The sequence below is a fragment of the Rosa rugosa genome, chromosome 1 (assembly GCF_958449725.1).
Source record: "Rosa rugosa chromosome 1, drRosRugo1.1, whole genome shotgun sequence".
Classification (NCBI taxonomy): domain Eukaryota; kingdom Viridiplantae; phylum Streptophyta; class Magnoliopsida; order Rosales; family Rosaceae; genus Rosa; species Rosa rugosa.
Genome location: NC_084820.1, coordinates 60,566,094 through 60,588,851, shown reverse-complemented (window position 1 = coordinate 60,588,851; position 22,758 = coordinate 60,566,094). Strand labels below are relative to the sequence as shown.

The 22,758-nt window shown below is 38.7% G+C and overlaps 5 protein-coding genes across 6 annotated transcripts; 4 read left to right on the top strand and 1 right to left on the bottom strand.

Annotated features, from left to right (window-relative positions):
* Positions 1-1,378: 1,378 nt before the first annotated feature.
* LOC133743578 (probable glycosyltransferase At3g07620) lies at positions 1,379-3,324 on the bottom strand. The gene is made up of 4 exons (XM_062171564.1): positions 2,998-3,324; positions 2,694-2,887; positions 2,256-2,604; positions 1,379-2,081 (listed from the first exon to the last, which is right to left on the bottom strand). The coding sequence occupies exons 1-4, from the start codon at positions 3,187-3,189 to the stop codon at positions 1,419-1,421; spliced, it is 1,398 nt and encodes a 465-aa protein (XP_062027548.1). The 5' UTR covers positions 3,190-3,324; the 3' UTR covers positions 1,379-1,418.
* Positions 3,325-8,674: 5,350 nt separating this feature from the next.
* LOC133743571 (uncharacterized membrane protein At3g27390) lies at positions 8,675-12,585 on the top strand. Its single transcript, XM_062171551.1, has 10 exons — positions 8,675-8,867; positions 9,104-9,212; positions 9,356-9,548; positions 9,867-10,003; positions 10,082-10,370; positions 10,529-10,635; positions 10,783-10,948; positions 11,043-11,238; positions 11,331-11,571; positions 11,816-12,585. Exons 1-10 carry the CDS (start codon positions 8,774-8,776, stop codon positions 12,339-12,341), a joined length of 2,058 nt encoding a protein of 685 aa, XP_062027535.1. The 5' UTR covers positions 8,675-8,773; the 3' UTR covers positions 12,342-12,585.
* An 851-nt stretch (positions 12,586-13,436) lies between these two features.
* LOC133743555 (uncharacterized) lies at positions 13,437-15,134 on the top strand. 2 transcript variants are annotated; one of them, XM_062171540.1, is made up of 2 exons: positions 13,437-13,624; positions 13,982-15,134. In XM_062171540.1, the coding sequence occupies exon 2, from the start codon at positions 13,997-13,999 to the stop codon at positions 14,912-14,914; it is 918 nt and encodes a 305-aa protein (XP_062027524.1). In that variant the 5' UTR covers positions 13,437-13,624; positions 13,982-13,996; the 3' UTR covers positions 14,915-15,134. The 2 variants fall into 2 exon arrangements, with proteins under 2 accessions (XP_062027524.1, XP_062027516.1); XM_062171532.1 differs by having other exon boundaries at positions 13,437-15,134.
* A 1,013-nt stretch (positions 15,135-16,147) lies between these two features.
* Positions 16,148-18,278, top strand: LOC133743545 (uncharacterized). The gene is made up of 4 exons (XM_062171523.1): positions 16,148-16,306; positions 16,392-16,491; positions 17,181-17,564; positions 17,864-18,278. The coding sequence occupies exons 1-4, from the start codon at positions 16,206-16,208 to the stop codon at positions 17,990-17,992; spliced, it is 714 nt and encodes a 237-aa protein (XP_062027507.1). The 5' UTR covers positions 16,148-16,205; the 3' UTR covers positions 17,993-18,278.
* A 1,075-nt stretch (positions 18,279-19,353) lies between these two features.
* LOC133725844 (glucose-1-phosphate adenylyltransferase small subunit, chloroplastic/amyloplastic) lies at positions 19,354-22,720 on the top strand. Its single transcript, XM_062153230.1, has 9 exons — positions 19,354-19,711; positions 19,801-20,097; positions 20,193-20,462; positions 20,599-20,778; positions 21,059-21,162; positions 21,250-21,361; positions 21,546-21,644; positions 21,828-21,947; positions 22,350-22,720. The coding sequence occupies exons 1-9, from the start codon at positions 19,439-19,441 to the stop codon at positions 22,464-22,466; spliced, it is 1,572 nt and encodes a 523-aa protein (XP_062009214.1). The 5' UTR covers positions 19,354-19,438; the 3' UTR covers positions 22,467-22,720.
* Positions 22,721-22,758: the final 38 nt, after the last annotated feature.

Genomic DNA, 22,758 nt, shown 5'->3' with positions numbered 1-22,758 from the left:
GATGTACCAAGATGGTGCTCTGCTGACGTATTTTAGCCTATTGTGGGTTCGTCCAATGGGTTGATTTGTCTTAAAGTCTCAAGCGGCTTGTTTCTGTTATGGAACCCTGTACTAGAGAAACGAAGAATCGAAGATGTTACCTCAACTAGTACATCTTTTTCGAATTTTAGGTTTTATGGCTTTGGTTATGATTCTGCTAGCGAAGATTACAAGGTCTTAATGGGCAGTGAATCTAAATCTGCATGTGGTTCCCTTACGACCAAAGTTTCCGTTTTTACTCTGAAAACGGGTTCATGGAGGATACTTAATTGAAGGTCTCGAGCATGTTAGCTTGACAGAGAGTGGGTGCTTATTAAACGGTGCTCTACATTGGTTAGAGTTTAAACAAGACAATGAGGAGGATATTTTTGCAGCTAGTTTGAGAATAATCTCTTTCGATTTAGCGGAGGAGGAATTTCAGGCTGTTCTGCCATTACCCAGTAGTTTTCCGAAAAGGTGGTCGGTCTTATCTCTGCGTGGCCGTGGTATTGGGATCGGGATCACTACTAGAAGTCTAGAACTCGTCTGTTTGTATATCATTACGATCACAAGACCGCACTAACCATATGGACGAAGGAGGAGTACGGAGTTTTAAAGAATCTTGGACTAAAGTCTTAGAAATTCCTTTTAAAGTTTTAAGATATTTATGCCTTGTGATGTCTCTCGTGTGGATTATATATCCATTCTAGAGAATGGTGCGGGTTTGATGAGTTGGGAATTGCAAGAAGGTGGTGTTATATAATCCTGAGAAAGAGACATGTACGATCGTTTTTGGAACTCACACCCTGAAACCTGTTGATATTGGAACCCGAGCTCGTTTTACTGAAATTAAGGCAATTATGTGTCTAGAGACTTTAGTTTCACCCGAGAGCTGCTTTTACTCCTCTCTCTCAGTATGAATGTATGATACTATTGCCATTGTGGATCCTATATGTTTTTAATTAATCTGGAGATGGTTGGTGCCATATAAACCTATAAATTGAAGGTAATTTGGTGTTGATCTGCGACCAGTTCTTGCAACTGTGTGCTTACGGACTTATGTTAGTAAACTTGGTTTCCTTTGCTCTTTCATCAATATGATACTAGCAATTTGTGTAATAACAGTGGGTGCACCTTCAAACAGCTACGTGTGTAGACTTTAGTTTCGCCTTGTCTGCTCTTTCAACATGATACTAGCTATCCATTTTGTGTTATACAGCACAAGTTCTTATAGCGTCTTTTCTTAGAATTTTTATTTTTCACTAGTTTTTAAATAACAATTTCATATATAATTATGTGGAACCTTCTCGCTCCCGATTGGTGTGGTTGTTTGTCTTTTTGTTAAGTACAAATAAGGATCTCTTATATAATGAGAGGTTATTGTTTCATATTGAATGCCTTCAACTATAAATGCGTACATTAAGTCTCCTAAGCCATATTGAATGAATTATCATATGAAAAACATCAAATCTCTTGGGGGGATTGTTCACCACAAAATGCCTTTGCACTTGTTTCACTCTTTCCTGCATTCTTCTATACTTCTCTTCAGGAATCCCCATTAAGATTTCCTTAAGTTGTGATATTTCACTCACAGATACTTGAATAGAAAAGGACTCCCAATCTAGAACATCACTGAAAGGCAGAACATAATGCTGTGAAATCAAAACTGGAACACACTCTGCATAAATTGCCTCTACGATCCTTGGACTAGCGACTTCATGACCGCTTGGGCAAATGCAATACTTGCTTTTCTTCAACATGTCATGGTACGAAAATTTTTCGGGGAGTGTTTCATAAACCAGTAGATCTTTATCTTTTTCTTTCCAGTGTTGGAAAAGCAATGGTCTGATTCGTCCATGCATTCGTCCTGCAAAGAAGGCTAGGATAGAACGCTTGGAGGGGGGGAAGCCTCCAATTAAACCTGTAATTTCACCTGTTTTAAGATTGATTTCGGGGAATGATGCATCTTTCTTAGGGTTGAAGTGCTCGGAGGTGTTTGCATTGCATAGTACACGAATGGCAACAAAGTATAGCTGTCGAACATACCATGTCGCCCTTGGCCCCTATACAAAAGCCAAATAGCACATCAACAAATATAACTTTTTTGTCAGTGTATTCTAAATTATCTGAACTATTCATTAGATGGATTGTTATTTGAATGTGCAGTCTAAAATAGCAGTGTGACAACAAATATGTCAGATAAGATAAGGTGTCGAGTACTTGGGATATCTACTTACCCAATCATGGCAAGAAAGCACTACATGATCAGCCCCAAGGCTTCTATTCCAAAATGGGTACTTGTTGGATATGACTCGAACATAATCAACCACGGTGCGTTGTAAAACAGCTTTGTCTCGAATAATTGGATGAAAGAGGTACTCAATGATCATCACCACACTAAAAGGAAGGAAATAGACATGAGCTTTTTCTGGATCCAAAGTTCGGAATTTGGTATCAGTTTCCATGAAGCTGAGAAAGAGTCCTTCCATAGAGTATATGTTCTTGCAAGGACCATTGTGGAATATTGGAGGCTCTCCCTCTTCATAGACAAAAATCTTAAAAAGGCTTTCCATTAAGAGGTAGCTCCTATATACAAGTAAAACACATAAAAATCACGTGTGTAGGTAGTGAAATATTCAAGATTCTTATACTGATCAGAGTAAAGTGGCACATACCGGTGAAAGGCATAGGCGTTCCTGTAAATATCGCCGTGTGGAACATAATCGGCATCTTCAAGTGTACTTGTTTGGTTTAACTTTGTTGCTTCCCTTATCAACTCTCTAGCAGTAGCAAGACCGGCCTCAAGCCTCTCCAGGTTTACATCTCTTTTATCATTATCTCGTTTAGAAACAGACTTGCCTGTGAAACCCTTTTTGAGATTAAACAAAAAAGGTAATCAATGAACAAAAATGATCAATGATGAGAGAACAAATTAGCAAATTAACTAGGAATGAATGTGTAAGAAGATCGAATTCATACCCCGTGTCCAGAAATATTGTTGAATCTGAACTGAGGAGCAGAACTCATACCGATGGTACTAGTTAAACCCAACCAAGTAGATATTCCTTTATGGGCCTTTGGCATAACAACCACTGAGACTATAGCAAAGAAAGCCATTGCAAACAGTACAAAAACATTTTGGTATGATCTTCTATGAACCTGCTTTGCCATCTCTTTCTTGTTGGAATCTATCTCTCTCACACCTACAATCACTCTCTAAACATATATTTAAGTAAAGAAGAAAGATGTAGATGAGAATTTTAGAAAGAAAATGAGATGAACAGAGAGCAGACCATGTAGCTCTTCTATTTTATATTTTGATCTGAAAAGATTATACAGATGCTTAGGCTTAAATCCTAAGACTTGGAGATGCTGCTGGAACACACTAAACCACACAAGGCTAGATTTTTCTCAGCCACAAAACACATAAACTTTGGTCAACGAACTATTACATACAAAACTCAGACCATTTAACCTGCTAGGAAGTATAGTACAAGTATACATTATTTCCAACCATAGTACAAGTATACATAATTCTAACATTTCTCTCTTTCAGAGTTTATTTTTTCCAGAAAACTGTGTGACTCTCATGATCTAGAATCTTCTAATAACGTGGTAGGAGACATGGAATTTATGGAAAGTATCGATAAGATCTATCCCTGTTCCAGTTTATGTGTAAATTATTAGATAGAACATAATCTAATGTTATCTGGGATCAGTGTAACTATTAAATAAGCTTTTGGTATTCGCTACTGGTCTTGAACTCTTGATTGTTCAAGCTAGCTAAACCAGACAAGTTAGATTTGGAGATTCTCAAGACCACTGACATTTGCGTCAACAAAGCACATAATATATTAATTTGATTTATATTTTCATGAAAACTAGACAGAACAGACCAACGTCTAAGCAAGGTCATCTCTCTCAAAATTTACATTTTCAAATAATTTTAGGCAAACCGTTGTGAGATAGCGGTGTAAAATTGGCCCAAAAATCCTACATTTCAATAGACTCTACAAAAGAGCTTAAGGCACACGCTTCTGATCTTTTTTTTCCTTGTTGAACTATATAAACTCAGACTAAGGCACCAACCCTTACCTCACCTGCCCAGCTGCATTAACATTTGATCGTTATGTGAAATGACACAAATTTGTTAACCTTTACTGGTTAAACGTGATCAAAATTCATTGATGAAATATGTAGCTACTATCTTCATTCAGAGAAGTCTTGTGATCAAAAGCTTTTACTTTTTCCCTCTCATATATTTCATAGATTATCTCTTCGAAAGCCTAATTCAATCAAAAATTGATTAAAGTAATTGAGTTTTTGTAAAAATAATCTCTAATAAGAAAGGTTAAAAAAATGAATCGTTTTGATCGTTTAGGGTTTACTGGCCTAGGACTCTAGGTTTAGGTTTCTGTTACGTATTCTGCAATCTCCACGTACCCAGAATAGTCATGGTCCTTTTGGGTCGTAAACGATCTTGTTCTGACGGCTACGACAACGTTGATGATATTACTGAGGAGATACTGTCAAGATTACCAGCCAAATCTCTACTAAGATTTCGGTGAGTATGCAAGTCCTGCTGGCATGCTTTGATCTCCGATTCTCGTTTCATGACGAAGCACCTCAGCGCGCCGTGCAGTGGCTAGCTGCAGGTATCAACATGAACCGCCTCAGGCTCTTTTTTCGAGTCAATCCTCTCAGATCTATAGACATGGAAGCGTTAATGCTGAAGCACCAACATTCTTATCATGATATATCTGGGCATTATTTACCACCAACTACTCATGAGACTTGTAAGTGTAAGGCTGAGTGTCATGATTCACATGCACGAAATTATTTCACGAACATTGGTTCTTGCAATGGGTTGATATGTCGTAGATGGAATACATCGTAGAGTAGAATACATCTGCTGCTGCGGTTGCTGCCAAAGGAAGGTACGTGTCTTACTCTTATGGAACCCTTGTATTAAAGAGACCAAACATTTTTTCTCTTGTCCTTTAGAACCAAGCTTTTATGGCTTTGGTTATGATTCTGCCACTGAAGATTACAATGTCATTCTGGGAAGCAGCACCATTGCGGTGTGTACAATCAAATGTTCATGAAGGACTATTGGTGTTGGAAATGTCGATTCTGTCGAAAATTTGTACCGGAAGGGGCACTTACTAAATGGAGCTATACATTGGCTTAATATGATATAGTTACAGAATAATGGCTTTTGATTTAGCCACGGAGGAATTAAAGGAGTTGCTCCCATTAGACAATCTTATGAAAGAAACTTCTACAGCTAGCAGATATTGTAACCATCGGAAATTCTCTCTATCTTCTTTCTGCCGAAAGTGATGCAATTACATTATGGGAGATGAAGGAATATGGGGTCAAAGTGTGTCTGACTAAAGTTGTAGATCTAGCAGTTATACCTACATTTAACATTGCATACATATGGTTCGAAATTTTTATCTATTTCACAAACCGGTGAAGTACTTTTGAGCGCTTCAGGTCCGAGTTGCACAAAGGTGGGACTATATTATCCTATTGAAAAGAGAATTAGGTATGTTCATGAGACTCGCAATCCGGGCTGGTTGCTTCAACCCTTATGTAGAGACTTTGGTTTCATCAGTAAGGGGAAATGAGAGTCGTTTGCTGATATCGCCAGTCGTCGGCAGCTTGCAGACCCCATCTTCTTCTGTCTTCATTAGCTGCCATAGTTTCATCATGGAGCATTTCATCTTGTTTACCGTTCAGTATTCAACATTTCAGGCGAGTTCGATTCAGTGGCCTGTTTTATTTATAAAGTTTCAGTTTTAATTTTTATCCTGTTGTATTCAGTGCTTAAACTGCTTATTTTATAGACATTGTAGATGATAAAGGGTGCCATCAGTTTACATAGGTAGAATGTGTGAAACAAACATATAAGTAGGTGAGCCTCGCATGTCATACAACAATGATATAGGTAAAGAAGAAGAATAGAGTGCCTCAGCACACAGCCCTGCCGTATAGATGTACTTAAACCCAGACTAGTCCGCAGGAGAACTACACCTGCAATAGCTAGCATTAACTAAGTCATATGCACAAAACATGTGCTCTTTACAGATTCACAGCTCGCTGATTGCTGCTTACTCCTGATATGGTTCATATCAGGAGCAAATCCATATGCACAGAAACAACTAGTCAGAATACCCTACCATAGAGTCAACTAAGAGCAAGCAAAATATGTTCCTCTCTCCATAGGCCTAAGTGCACCACCTTAAGTCTGTTACTTCAGAAGAACATCAGTGCTAAGTCCAAACTAATACATATAATAAGGTTTAGCTACAAACTTGAAGGTGTAGCTCTCTCCCAGTGGAAATTTCTTGTTGCTGTCAATGCCACCGCCTCTCTTATTGTGATAGCCAGGGTAGTCAGACTTTTCGAACCACACTTTCTCTCTCAAAACCAGGCCTGCTTGAGCGGCAAGTTCCTCCACATTCCATATGTTATATGGGTAGTCATCCCTGGTTGTCACATGAATTTGACCACCAGAGCGAAGCATCACTCGGGCGCTTGCAAAAAACCCACTGAGCAATTGCCTGTGCATCCTATTCCATTGAACCCACAAATCAAGCACCAAGAGCAGAGAGAGATTAAATAACAAATTAGGGTATGGATGATATTTAATGAAAGGCAATCATATGCAGAGCAATGATTATTATAGACCTGCAGCCTACTGTAACCCGAAACTATACAAGGCACATCCCTTTGGTGATAGTGATGAAATTCAACAGTTTTTGTTTTTCACTAAGAAACCATTTTCTTGCATTATTTGTGCATAAATATGATCACTGTTAAAAATTTACAGCATATCATCCACTTGTGACAAACTTGAAGTGCATCGAAAATTCGAAATAATAAAGATCTTGATGAATGATTTCCAAAAACATAATTGGTTATGAAACCTTACTGTATGAACTCACTGATCATGCTATTCCAACAGATTCACAAAATTTATTTGATTTTTTCTATACTAATCTTGGTGATACATCTTAATGAATGCAATTCTTGAGCTCTGTATATATGCAATATACTATTTTTGGAGCATAGAAATCAAAACTTTTGGATTCAGAATGTCACTAAAATCTCATTTGATTAAGGAAAGTTTTTGATTTGGTCAACTAAACCACATTTCCTTTCATCTCTAAGCTAATTAGCCTATGGTGCCAATCAAACATTCTTATGCCTCTGCTCTACAGTCTACATAGTAAATGGAGTCTAAAAACACCACCCACCCATATATACAATTAATGTAGCTTCATTGGGCACACAACAGAGTAAAGGCAAAAAATTGTCACTTACTGAATGAGCTGATTATCTCTCTCACGGAGCCAGGGGTAATGCCCTGCATGAGGAAAGTTGAAGATGATAACATCAAATTTCTTCCATTTCAGGATGTAATGGAGGTCCATGTCATGCACATTCACATCATGCAACACTAGGCATCCTCTCCCCCTCAACTCATCCAAGTGTGACACACAGCTCCAATGCTTTTCCCACAGAGATTCTGAAAAGTCAAATTGTAATTAGTCACTCGATAACAAAACTTTCACCTTAAGACATCTATGCTGCTCACACAAATTCTTTTCCCCAATTTAAATTCAAGCAAAAATGACCAAAACACTACTCCACCCTTCCCCAAAATTAGTATTTTCCCCCGAAACTTTCTCCTTCCAAGCTCCAAAACACCACATTTTAGCCCCAAAATTTAAACAAGAGAAAAATACAAACTTTACAAAGATAAAGAGGAAAGATTTGAACTTTAGGGTTGAGAGGTTGTCCCCATCCAAGACCTTTCCCCCAAAAATTAACATGGGCTAGAGGTTAAAAAAAATATATGGTAAAGGAGTAAAATTACTAGCAGAACAAGGTATTGTTACTTGTAGCACTAGAAATGATCCCCTAAAATCATTATAAAAACAGGGTCTTGCTACTTGTACTAGTCCAAATTGATGAACCCTAAATCAGAATAGTTACTTGCACAACAGGGCTTAGTATAAACCACTAATGTACCTTGGGAGTCGAGAGAAGTAGCCACCATGTTAGGAGCGTAGCCAAAAGCTCGAGCCAAGCAAGCAGAGAATGAGAAGTCGCCTTCCCCAACCAGCAGTATCTGCTGTGAGCTAGAGTAGTGCTCAATCCACCGCTCCATTTTTCTCCAAACACCTCCAAAATCCCAAAAAGCACTTGAAAGAGAAGCACTTGAAAGAAGAGCTCGCTTTCCCAAAACGAAAATGGAGTTGGAAAAAAAAAAAAGCACAGACCTTTGGAGAAACGACTGTGACAAAGTTTGAAGTTTGTGTGTGGGAATCGGGTCGGGTTTTGGGCCGCGTGTGTTTTGGGCCATTATTACATAGGCCCGTCTTTTTCGCGATGTGTTTCTTTGGGCTTTTGGTGGTCCGATTTTTGGACCGGAAAACGACAAAAGTCTCCGGAAAGTCGGTTGTTTCCCGCCAAAAGCGTGACTGAGGTGTGTTACATTCTCACGTGTCCCTAACGGCCTTTCACGCCTGACGAGCTCCAAAGCTCGACACGTGTCCTGAATTCCCGCCACGTAACGCTTCGGGACTGGAGAGGCGCTTAACACCTCTCTCTCTCTCTCTCTCTCTCAAGTCTCAACCTTTGACGAGGCCCCAGAACAAACGCTCTCTATTTTTCTCTGTAAATTTTCATTTCTTGCCCTAAAATTACAGGGACAAGAACAAGGTGTGTGTGTCCTAATTTGATGGGGGTTCCGGTGAATTTTCTGTCCCAGCTATGGAGTTTCATCTCCTTCCTACCTTTCTTCTTCTTGCTTCTCATCCTCGGCCTCGTCAAAGGTTAAAACACCATTTCATTTTATTTATTCATTCCTTTGTTATGTTATGCAACACAATAGTTCTAATTCGGAGCGCTATCTATCGGAACATTTACGATTACACAAGAATTTTTGATGTTAACACTGTAAGTACCGGGATGCCCAATTGCTAACTGTATCATATATGTGCACTGTATCGATAGGTTTTTTTCAGTTTTGATGTGTCAGATTAGTGATGGAATAGTTTTTGTTTGATAGCTGCGATCATTGGGCCGGTGGCGCTATGCATTATTTTCATTGGAAATTCAGCTGTAATTGCTGGGCTTTGGATAGCACATTTTGTTTGGACGTACTACGGCGTAGCAAGGTAATGCTTTACCTTGCACCTATCTATCTCGTTATGTATATATGAACGTGTTCTATATCATGATCTCGTTATGGATTTGGTTATTTATGCTAGCTGCGTGCTTCTTTACATGGTTTCAACCTTCTGTGTCCTTATTATTTCAGAAGCAAGAGGCTTGGACTTGTGTTAAAGATTCTAGTGCTGGTATTACTTCCGGTGCCGCTTGTCCTTTGGCCAGTTGTTGGAGTTGTCGGGAGTCTTTTAGGTGGGATTGGATATGGGTTTTTTTCTCCCCTTCTTGCGACATTTGAGGCTGTTGGCGAGAATGTCCCTGACAAGTTCTACCACTGCTTTGTAGTATGTTTCTTGTCTCCTTGACTCTATTTGTTTCATCTGCAAGTAGTACTTGTGTTGATGTTTCTGTAATTGTCATTTTAACAAGCATCTTTTTATCTGAACCCAAAAGTAAACATGGGTTAGTGGGTGTATGGCAATACATTGCATTCATTAGGTTTCTCTTTTTAAGGTATTATGAAGTAAATTTTATCAGTTTCTAGCCATATGGCGCCATTACAAACCAATCACAATGTTATTATGTGATGGTGTACTTGACTAAATAATAAGTCTTGGGCTCTTAGCAGTTCAGATAGGTTTCTTACTTTTTTCTTATTCTAGGATGGTTCCTGGTCGACAATCAAAGGAAGCTGCATAATCGTCCAGGATCTCACAGATTTTTGCTTCCATTCTTACTTCTCCTACATGGATGAACTAATGGAACAGACACCTGCCGATGAAAAGCCCATGGATATAGAGTAAGAAACCTTACTTTTTCTTTCTTTCATTTTTAGAAAAGTATGTAAATTGGAATTTCTGAGGAATTTGCCTTTTAGGTTGATGAAACTGCCAGGTTGTTTGTTGGTGAGTGTGATTGGAGTCCCAGCGGACGTGTCTTTGATTACAGCTGTTGCACTATGGAAAAGTCCATACATGCTGTTTAAAGGATGGAAGAGGCTATTAGAAGACTTGATAGGCAGAGAGGGACCATTCTTGGAAACAGAATGTGTTCCATTTGCTGGTCTTGCCATTCTTCTATGGCCTCTGGCAGTTGTTGGAGGTGTAGTAGCTTCTTTCTTCTGCAGCTTCTTTTTAGGACTATATAGTGGTGCTATTGTGTATCAGGTACTCTATTGTTTTTGCTTTCTCATCGTTTTATTGAGTTTGGTTATATTTTCTGAAAGTATTGCCGTGTGGGTACTCTTCTTCTTCTTCTTTTTAAATTTATTTTTGTTGTTTGTGTTGGGATGAAGTTTATCTGAACAGAACTATATAATTTCCAGGAAGACTCAGTCCGCCTGGGACTTGCCTTCATCGTTTCAGTGGTTTCACTGTATGATGAATATGTAAATGATTTACTGTACTTGAGGGAGGGATCCTGCTTTCCCAGGTACATTACGGATCTCTCTTGTAAAGTCTAAATCGATGTTACTGCATGTTGAAATGAAATGGTATATTAGAAATAAAGTGAAGTTTGGAATAAGCTTTAATTTGCTTGAGTCTTAGTTTTGATTAAAGACATCCCTGTGACAGCCAGGCCGATATACCGTAGAAATATGAGCTTTTGCTCGGAGATGAAGAGCTCTGGTGACAATGATAATAATGATTCGAAGAACGGTAGAGAAGGCTTATATAGATCAAAACTTGTGTCGCAACAATCAAGAATTTGGAAGCAGGCACTCCACCGATATAAAGCAGTGCAGGTAAGGACTTGCCAGAAGTAATAGAACAAGATCAATATTGTTTTACAGATATTACACTTGTGTACATGTTACTTTTTGAGTTCTGTTGTTACAGGTGTGGGGCTGGCTATTCAAATCTTGCGAGATTAATGGTAGAATTCTCCTTCGTGATGGTCTGATAGATGTCAAGGATGTAGAAGAATGTATCTTGAAGGGAAACTGTAAGAAGTTGGGAATCAAACTACCTGCTTGGTCGATATTTCAATGTCTTCTTGTGTCAGCCAAGTCTAGTTCGTCCGGGTTGGTAATATGTATGTTTATGCCTTATACGTTCATTTTCTTTGCTTCTTATTATTGAGTTACTTTGACCTTAATGATAGAAATTCTAATTTGATTTCCATAGCTGATGATGTAGAGTTGACAAAGTCAAATGGGCCAAGGGATAAAGTGTTCGACTGGTTCATTGGACCATTGTTGATCATGAAAGAGCAAATAAGGAATATGCAACTGGACGCGAACGAAGAAATGGCTCTGAGATATGTGTTTATGAAATGCAAAATTGAAACACCTGAGGAGTGGGATGGCACTGAATTTCCATCTGCAGATCCTGTCCGAAGGGCACAGTTGCAAGCCATATTTAGAAGGTGCGCTTATTTATTCCATGTATGATATTTCTTCTGGTGTTTGAAAACAGAGATTTGGTAAAGGTCTTTGGGAATGAAATTACTACCGACACAAATGAATTGTTAATGATAATAACATGATACTAAGAATATCAAAGCGCTCTGTTTTCATTCCATGGTTCAGATTATGTTGCTCCTATTTTAGTTCACATGAAGCACTGTCAGCAGACTTAAGTTCTCATACTAACAAGCATTTTCATCTCAGACTACAGGGTCTCATAGCTTCCATGTCTAGGGTGCCAACATTCAGACGCCGCTTTAGAAATTTGGTAAAGGTTCTGTATCTAGAAGCAGTTCAGTCTGCTGCTTCTGGTCATCACATAGGAGGAATATTAACTCCTGGAAAGGGCAACCAGAGTGTGATGGGAAGTGAGGACGAGAAAGAATCAAAGGAAGGAGACAAGATTGTTGTGGATGTAGCAGAACGGAATACTTGTGACAATGGGAACAACAGTTTGATGGTAAGTGAGAACGAGAAAGAATCAAAGGAAGGAGAAGTAATTGTTCTGGATGTAGCAGAACGGAATACTTATGACAATGGGAACAAGAGTTTGATGGGAAGTGAGAAGGAAGGAGAAGAAATTTTTGTGGACGTAGCAGAACAGAATACGTATGACAATGGGAAAAGGAGTTCAATGGGAAGTGAGAGACGGAAAGAATCGAAGGAAGGAGAAGAAATTGTTGTGGATGTAGCAGAACAGAATATTTATAACAATGGGAACATAGTATGAGTGTGATTTCTGTAAAATGCATTTACACGTAGGTTTGGGAATTGTAGAACTAGGTTGCAACTAGCAAGAGTATTATGTTTCCTTTTTGTAAAGTATTGTGGACTGGGGATGAGAATGGCCCCTTTTGAGTAGAAGAACTGATTTAGATTTGTAATGACAACACAAACTGAGAGGATATTAGTGTTTGTTCTTGCAATACTTTGGTCCTTTACAAGTATCCAGTTAAAAGGTGGTGGTTGGACAATCTTCTTCTTCTGTGTTTTTTGTTTTTTTTTGGGTGTGGACTTTGCAATACCATTTTTCAATGAGATTTCTCGTAACAGTACCCAAAAGTTTAGGCGAACTAACAAATATATATGAATCTCCAGGGAAATAATGCAACCTAAGTGCTAATTGCAAAGATATGATACAAGAGTTTGATCTCTGTTTTATCCACCACATTCATAGGGAACATAATTTTGTTGCAGATATTTTGGTAAAAGATAATATCAACTTCTCTAGAGAGGAATAATTATCTAGGATCAATCTCCCCATCATATAGTTTAGACACTCCTTGATGATGTTGCTGGTAATGGCCATGCTAGAGTTGTAGGCTCTAATTTTCTGTTCTCTAGTTAGCTTCTCTCTTTGTTAGGCCATTTTGGGTCTCCTTGTAACAAAAAATAAATAAATAATGCACCTAAATTACCCAACATAAAAAATAAAGAGTAACCTAGTTACCTAGCCCAACAAACTGATCTAACACCAAAAGTTCAGCATATGCCCTGACTTTGACCAAAAAAACAAACAAAGAAAAGCCCTCTGAGATTGGATCTGGTGACAACAATATGACAGTTGAAAAATCCGAAGCATTCTAGTGAAAATACAATATATGGTCAAGTAGTATCAGCATATTTAGGATGTGAAGACTAATAAGTGTCATGTTACCAAGCTTGGAAGCCGCCTTGATATCACATATTGAACAAATTAAGGAGCTGTAAATAGTAAAAGATCTTGCTGGTATGATTTTTCGTTAGCCCTTCTCTTTCGGCAATTCTTTAGATTATAACCTCTGAAATGTGAGTTGTTTTCTCCACAAAATTAACAATTGCCATGCCTGTATCTCCTGCGTACTCTCTTTTGATCTTTCTATCTTCACCAAACCCCTTGTCAAGCCATTTCCCATCAATTTCCCATTATCATAGGACTCCCATTGATCAAATCCATATAACACATTTGCCAATTAGAGGGCAAGTTGTGAGTTTTCAATCCTCTCATTCTCTCAAAGCTTTCGTGTTGATAAGGTAATCAATATGAAGTTTGTTCTTATGTTATTTGTTCATCAAAGATTTTATCCCCAAAAGTTGTGCGTATTTTGTTGATATGAAGGTGCATTTGATATGAAGGTGGCAAGAAATATATGATTATTGAATGTTACCCCCAAATCCAATACATTTATACAGATCTCTCATTCTCATGTTTGTTATTCTAACCTGATCAAGATTCTAGTTTCTTCCATCATTGATCCTCGTCGGGAAATTGACCGGCGTGACCGCATTACAAGTTCTTATACATTTTTTCGATCAAATCCTTTTTTTAAAAAGCCACTGCATATTATTTGGGAAACAAATTTGGTGACAATAGCATCTGCAAAGATGCAGGCTTTTAGTCGTTCTATGCGGGGTCATTCGGTACATGAGCCTCCCCCATTAGCAGAGAAGCTCACCGAAGACCCCGTGACATCAAAAACCGCACAAAGCACGGTGACATGCGTCTACCTTGCCAACATTGCAATGAATTGGCGGAAGGTCACCGTCATTTGGTGCAAGAATCTCATGAACCATTCCCTAAGCATAAGGATTGATAGTCTAGAAGGCGATTTTCATATAACTTGCAAAATCGACCTCAAGCCGTGGCATTTTTGGAGCAAAAAAGGGTACAAGTCATTCGAGGTTGAAGGGAATCATGTTGAAGTCTATTGGGACCTTCGATCTGCTAAATTCGTAGGAGGTCCAGAACCGAATCAGGACTTCTACGTTGCCCTTGTTTGCGATGAAGAAGTTGTGTTACTCTTGGGAGACATGAAGAAAAAGGCTTACAAGAGAACCAAATCAAGGCCATCAATGGTTGAGGCCGTTATGTACTACAAAAAAGAAAACGTGTTTGCCAAGAAAAGCTTTGCCACTAGGGTGAGATTCGACGAAAAGAGGAAAGAGCATGACATTGTTGTGGAGAGCTCAACTTCCGGGCTCAAAGACCCCGAAATGTGGATCAGCATAGACGGGATTGTGTTGGTTCATGTCAAGAATTTGCAATGGAAATTCAGAGGGAACCAGACTGTGATGGTGAACATGTTACCTGTCCAGGTTTTTTGGGATGTTCATGATTGGCTTTTCAGTAATCCAGGAACAGGACATGGTCTGTTTATTTTCAAGCCCGGGGCACCTGATTCGGAGAGCGATTACGACAGAGAAGGAGGCGAGTTCTGTGGAGACAGTGACAATAGCATTAGCAGTGCCTATTATTCAACTCAGAGTCTTAACACAACAGCTTCTGACTTCTGCTTGTTTCTTCATGCTTATAAGCTTGAATGAGGGGGCTAGCTTCTTGCATATGATGCATTCTCACAGGTTTTTTTTCTTTTGGAATAGCTAGCAACATTAAGATAACATACAATGGGTTTAACTTTTGTAAATTGTAAGTTAGCATCATTCATGTATCTGTTCCATTTAATACAAGTATACTGTAAATTATTAATGTATTTCAATGACTGATGTGACCCATGCTTAATACATCTCCTTCAAGTTTCTTTTGAAAAGGTCAAAAATCCTATGTTGCCCTTGCTTAATACACCTCCATACTTCAACAGTTCAACAATCAACCTAACCTCCATCCACCTCCGCCGGTCACCTCACATTCGCCTCGGCCACCTCGGTGACTCCACATATTCCTAACAATCAGATAATATAGTGACTACATACAAAATTCTTGACATTTATGTAAGATAGTGATATAGATAGGCCGAGATGACATGGAGAGAGATATGATACATAGAGACTTAAAAGAAGAGAAAACGTCATTGTTTAAGCGATGAACTCAGTTCATGTTGCCCTTTTTTGTCAATTCAATTGTGAGTATAATGGAAAACTTGTAAATACTAAGGATTTGTTTGAGATTGTTTCAAACTTTTCAAGTTTAGCAAAAAACACTTTTAGTTTAGGAAACACTTGTCAGTTGCTTCTCAAAACCATTTTCAAGTGCTCTTGAATCTCCAAAAAGTAGTCTCAAACAAGTCCTCAGAGAGCCATACTAAGAATGATATAAGTAGTAATACAAGTTGTAGATTGAGACGTGTGAATAGAATTCTCATATTCTTTTTCTTCTTCTTTTTATCACATCAACAACTCACAATTATAACAATTAGTTTTTTGTGAGTTGAATTGATCACGACCTCCCATTTATGAAGGGGAGACTTATGTCATTACACCAAATGAACATATTTCTCATCTTCTAATCAGAATATTCAACCATAATAAATCTCCTAAAGAAATAAAAAGTAATGCTAGATGAACCACATTTTAAGGTACCAACTGCATCCCACATTATGTGACAGCTGATGTAGCAGAAAGTCTAACTTATCACAGAATCTCATTAAATAACGTGACTGTGCCACATCAGCTACTAGATATGGTGAAATACAGGTGATACCCAAAAAAGAGGTTAATCTAGCATTATTCAAAACAAAAAAAATTAGCAAAAGAAAAAATGCATAATAATAAGAATAAAATAGGAAGGATTAATGAAAAAGAAAATAAAATGGACCGGTATATAAATAGAGATGAACCGCCGCGTTTGGTTTGAAGGAAGAGCAGAGAGAGAAAGGAAATGGAGGTAGGTCCAAAGGTAGTGCTTCTGTTGAGAGACCCAGAGGGCTTCGGCCAAGCCATCTCCGACGCATTCCACCCTAACCCAACTGCTTCCGTCACGTAAGCTCTCTTCTTCTCCAAGCTTCAATTCTAATTCTAATTTCTGTATGAATCACTCAATTTAGGGTTTGTAATCTTGTTGCAGAGAGGAAAGCTTCGAGCTTTCGCTGGAGCGCTATGGGATCCGAAATTGCAAAGCTTCTGGAAAAGTTCGTCACTTTCTTGATCAGCACGGTCAATATGAGGTTTCTTTCTTGTAATCCCTATTTTTATTTCAGTCAAATTAGGGTTTCAAATTGATGTTCTTGTATGTGTTTGTGTATTTTTTATGTTGGGTTTTAGGCATTGAGAAATGGGGTCGTGCAGTTTTTCAGAGAATGTGTTGTAGTGAGCATGGGGGAAGAGAAATTAGCCAATTTGGGTTAGAATGTATCTGTTTCGGAATGATGAAAACCCTTTAGCATATGAAATCTATTTTGATTTTACAAGTAAGAATGCTCTGTAAGATGTAGAGGGCTTCAATTGCCGGCATTGTTTTTCAAAGAAAGCATATATGTTCCATATATTAAGCTCCAAGAGGTAGGAACCCAGTAGTGACTGTCTGCAAATCTTGTTCCCTTCTTATCTGATATTTCAGAAGTAAGTCCTGCCATAACTACAGGGGCAGGTACCTTATTGTTGATTGATTATTACAGTATCTGATAAAGTTTATAGTTTTGCCACTATCTATGAAGGTTTAGTTGTTAATCTGTGAGCTAAGTGCTCTTAGCCTCTAATGCTGACACCATGATGAAATTTGTTGGTTTGTCACTCTTTTCAAAAGATTAACCTCTTAGGTCGGAGTTGAACAACTATCTATATTCTTATGTATCTTAGCGATTACAGATTTTAGAGAACATTTATTATAACTTTTTCTGTAATTCTTTGTTTTCAGGTGTCAGTGTTGCTTATGGAATATTATGAATCACCGATACTAGCATGTGCTTTTAATGAAGTTCTGGCTCAACTAGCAGGACAAAAATCATCCTCAATGCCCACCATTGTTGCCCCCTTTTTCGTTGCATCATCCAAGCTTAAATGGGACAGTAAATCTGCAACAAAGTTTGACAGCAAAGGTTCACTTTATGGTATACAGATAGGTCCAGAAACAGACATAAGCAAGGCCATCATTGCCAGAACCCAGAAAGCACCACCGTCATTACAGATTCATCATGAACCTCTAGCCTGCCTTCTTCAGTTGGTCCGTGTCCTGAATTTGCCAACTCTTGTTCTTATAGGGCAAAGGGGTCAGCGAATTTCTGATAAAGAAGAGCTTGAGGTAACCATTTTTTGATTTACTTTTTAGCTAATGCAACTCTCAAATTCAGTTCACTTCAAAATTGTGGTGTGATATGGGAAAATTCAAGTTATATTTAGAGGCCATGATAGAATATTATCTTTCTTTCCATGAACTTGCTTGAGTTATATGCCAAGTATTTGTTAAGTTCTGTTGTGCACAGTAAATGGCTTTTAGTCTTGTTCATCCTCTGTTCTTTTTTCTGGTTCTGTTCTACATTTTATAGACCAAATTTTCTGGATTGATCTTTATCATCTAATTCTATGTGGTCCCTTGTCCAGATACTTTATGAAATTGGGGAACTTTTGGCAAACACTTGTAAGGTAAACTTCTCAAGAGGCAAAATCACATGGAAGCCAACTAAAAAATCGAAGGATGAACAGGAGCCATGGCGTGCATTGTATGGTTAATTCGGAGTCATTTGTGTCACTTACGGCTTGAACCATTGAGTGGACAATGACTTTATGCAGATTCTCAGTTTGTGAACTGAGCATGGAGATAATGAAAAATGCTTTTTGCCATAATCTACTTTTGGCTTTTCTTTTTGTTATTTCGTCCCTTTGGTTTGGTTAGTGAAGTCCACTGTCTTAGAAATAGGGGTTGCACTGAGGTAACTAAATCGGTAACAATTGTAGCTTTTTGTGGCCAAAGCTGATTCTACAATCATTCTGATATAAAGTAGCGTCACCTTGTCTATATCCTGTAGTCTTTTTAACATTGGTCTGGTCATGAACGCCCTTTTTCTGTGTTTAGAGTTGGGGGAACTGCAATTGGTTGGTTTTGCATGATATCTTGTCACTACAGTCTACAGCTACAACTTTTTAGTCTGAAATGATTTACCTCCCTTTTCCTCTATTTTCCTACTTGCATTGCACTATCATCTGAATTATTCCTTGACAAAAGGATCATACAAGAACTGATGTGATACAATCATTCCATGCATAAAAACTTTTCATAAATTGATTGGTTTCCTTTTTGATGAAAGTTGATATTATCTGGAGGCTTCTGTCCGGCCCTGAATTGTGTATTTCTGGTATTTATGTAGCTCATATTGCTCACATGTGAGAACGATTATCAACCGTTGAACATGCCCGTCAACCACTCTTATAGTAATGATTGAAAAAAAATTTGATGAAAAGAAATTGATCAATAAATCACATTCATATGTATAATTATAATTGAATGCAACATTTGAGAGCTACATCAACGGATGAAAATCGTTGACGCATCTAACGCCAAACTGACCCGATCATCTTCGCATATTCAACATATTTCTCATCATGAGAGATTTTACTGGAATCGTACATGATATGATTAATAATTGTCCTAGAGTCCTAAACTTGGAGTATCCTCTGTCTTCTTGTCACGCAAGGACTGGCCTCCCCTAAATTTATATTATAAACTCTAGAAGAATATGCTTCAATATAGAAAAAGGAAAGAAAGAAACAAGCGACGGAGTTAAAGCAAAGTCATGACTTTGTTACACAAAATCTAAGACAACACCGCACATGCCACATGTCACACGTGACCAATCCAACCCACCTCTCCCCTCTTGACGTGAAATGCCATCCACTTACTAAACCACTCGGGATTTGCGATATCATTTTTTGGCTCTCCTTCCACTCCGTTTTATTATTTCTATTAATTACTTGGCTAATCACTTTTCATTACCAAATTGTCCAAAATACCCCTCCTCTCTACCGTTCACGTTCGAATCGCACTTTCACCTCCCGAGGGCAGTCGTTGTCCAAAACTCCCTATCATAGCCTGAGATATTTGCCACTTTCCTCCCACACTCAAAACAAACACTCCTCTCTCCCACTCTGCAAAAATACTTGTTCTACGTTCCTCCTCCAATGGCTTCCTCATCAACAATGGCAGCGAACGGGGTTCTCACTCTCCGGTCATCCACGTATGCCAATGCTTCGAATCAAACCCAGAAGACGAATCCGGCCTCCGCGCCGAGAGGGCTCTCGTTCAGCGGCTCTCATCTCTCCGGGGCCAAAATCCCGACGACGTCTTTGAGGACTTCCCCCAACAACACTCAAAGGGCGCCATTGGTTGTGTCTCCCAAGGCCGTTTCGGATTCCAAGAACTCCCAGACGTGTCTTGATCCCGATGCGAGCAGAGTGAGTAGTTTGTTGTTCATTTCTCTGTTTTTTCATTGGCGAAATGCCTTGTTTTTGATTGAATGTTTTCTTGTTGTGATTTTGTGTAGAGTGTGTTGGGGATTATACTGGGAGGTGGAGCCGGGACGAGGCTTTACCCGTTGACAAAGAAGCGTGCGAAGCCTGCTGTTCCATTGGGAGCGAATTACAGGCTGATTGATATTCCCGTCAGCAATTGCCTCAACAGCAACGTTTCCAAGATCTACGTCCTCACACAGTTCAATTCCGCTTCTCTTAATCGCCATCTGTCTCGGGCTTACGCCAGCAACATGGGAGGGTACAAAAATGAAGGCTTTGTTGAAGTGCTTGCGGCGCAGCAGAGTCCCGAGAATCCCAATTGGTTCCAGGTGATTGTATTGATTGTGTTTTGATTTTACGCTGTCGGCGATTTGGTTTTGATTGTTGTTTTGAGTTGTGATTGGTTTGTTTTTGTGGTTTACAGGGTACTGCAGATGCTGTGAGGCAGTATTTGTGGTTGTTTGAAGAACACAATGTGTTGGAGTTTTTGGTTCTTGCCGGGGACCATTTGTATCGGATGGACTATGAGAAGTTCATTCAGGCTCATAGAGAAACTGATGCAGATATCACTGTGGCTGCTCTCCCCATGGATGAGAAGCGTGCTACTGCCTTCGGTTTGATGAAGATTGATGATGAGGGTCGCATTATTGAGTTTGCTGAGAAGCCTAAAGGGGAGCAACTCAAAGCTATGAAGGTAAAACACCCACTTGCAGATTGTTTACATTTAATTACGCATTAATTATTTGTTTATTTGTGAGCAGGATCCCATGTGGTTTTGGCCGTGTCATTGATAGCAAAATATCTTGTTTTTGTTTTTGTTTTTATTGTAGGTAGATACAACCATATTGGGTCTTGATGATGAGAGAGCTAAAGAGATGCCTTACATCGCCAGTATGGGTATATATGTTGTGAGCAAAAATGTGATGTTAGATCTGCTTCGAGAGAAGTTTCCTGGAGCAAATGATTTTGGGAGTGAAGTCATTCCTGGTGCAACCTCCATTGGGTTGAGGGTAAGTTTTTGTTTCACAGATATTTGTTTTGTAATTCCTACCTTCCTATCAATTACAATAGCTTTCAGTTACCATAGAAAGAGTCTAATATGACTTGGTTTCATATATCTCTGTTTCTAGTTTACCAAATAATAAAATGCCTTTCTTTCTATTGAAGCATTAGTGCACTGATTCACTATGGCTTATTAAAGGTTTCCCAGTGTTGCCATAATTTTTTTCGTGCTTCTTGATCTATAGAATTCCAGCCCTCTCAGATTACTAATTGTTTTGATGGTGACAGGTTCAAGCTTATCTGTATGATGGCTACTGGGAAGACATTGGTACCATTGAGGCTTTCTATAATGCTAATCTGGGGATAACTAAAAAGCCAATTCCAGATTTCAGGTACCTTTTACCAAGTTCTGCCTTCTTATTTCTAACAATTTAATCTTGGTTTTATATGCCTGCCTAATTCTGAACTTCACATTGTAGCTTCTACGATCGTTCATCCCCGATCTACACCCAACCTCGGTATTTGCCCCCATCCAAAATGCTTGATGCTGATGTCACAGATAGTGTTATTGGCGAAGGTTGTGTGATAAAGGTAAGTTCTTGGTTGCAAAAGTCAGCATTTTGCTAACTTGTATGTCAATGTAATTGGCCCTTGTTCTCTTTCATGTCAAAGAAATCCACATCTATATCCTATCATTAAGAATGTGATGCAGATCAATACATTATTCCAGCTATGCTAATTTAACACACCTCTTTTTATGTTTTGCTTAATGCAGAACTGTAAAATTCACCATTCTGTCGTTGGGCTTCGTTCTTGCATATCAGAAGGTGCTGTTATTGAAGACACATTACTGATGGGGGCAGACTACTATGAGGTAAAACCTGTTGTAGATGTAATGTGTAACCCACTCCATTTAAGTAGAATGCATGATTAAAAAGAAGAAACATCATATGTCTTTTACAAATGAGTGGAATTTCCTTAGAAATCTGGGGATTTCCACAGCTTAACATATATGTGGGTTGAATGGATAACTGATGCATTAATTATGACTGGCCAGACGGATGCTGACAGGAGGTTTCTGGCTGGAAGAGGCAGTGTTCCAATTGGTATCGGAAAGAATTCTCACATTAAGAGAGCTATAATTGACAAGAATGCTCGAATTGGGGACAATGTGAAGGTTAGAATTATTAATTAATCTTGAGTCTCAGTTTTGCTCGTACATCTTTCCAAAATGGAATAGAAAATCCATCAAGAGCTTATGCCTTCTTGGTGATGCTTTTTCAGTCATCAAAGTTTAATGCTCACAAAGAAATATAACGAAATGAGAGTTATCACTGAGAAACATTAAAAAAGAAGAAGGGAATTTGCTGCAAATTAGTGTCTATTTGAAACCCTAAACCCAAAAAATAATCCTGTTCTAGCATCCTATTTCCAGCTTATTACTTTGTATGCAATGCATGTAAGACATTCGTGTTGAGTTTTTCCCTTGAGATTTTGACTTCGTTCTTTGTCTTTGCCGCCGCTTAGACGTTATGCATTCTCTCTTACTGAAATTGTATATTGACAATGTAAATTACAGATTGTCAACAGTGACAGTGTGCAAGAAGCTGCAAGAGAAACAGATGGATATTTCATCAAAAGCGGGATTGTCACAGTGATCAAGGATGCCTTGATTCCTAGTGGAACTGTAATCTGAGCTCCGCTTTTCCACCTGTTTAAATTTTGCTGACCACGAAGGCTCTTCTTTACCACCACGCTGATAGAACAATGATGCTCTCTGCAGCCAAAGCAAACTTAGCAAGTCTACTTTGAGGGTTCTGTCTTCTGATCATGCAATGTATATTTCAGGGTACTACAATGTAATTAGAGGAAGAGACCTCAAATATTTGCTCTTGTAGATGTTCTATTTCTATCTGAAATAAAGTGTCATTATTTAATATGAGAACTCAAGCAGCTGTACCATGCTTTATTGATTCCCTCTTTGCTAA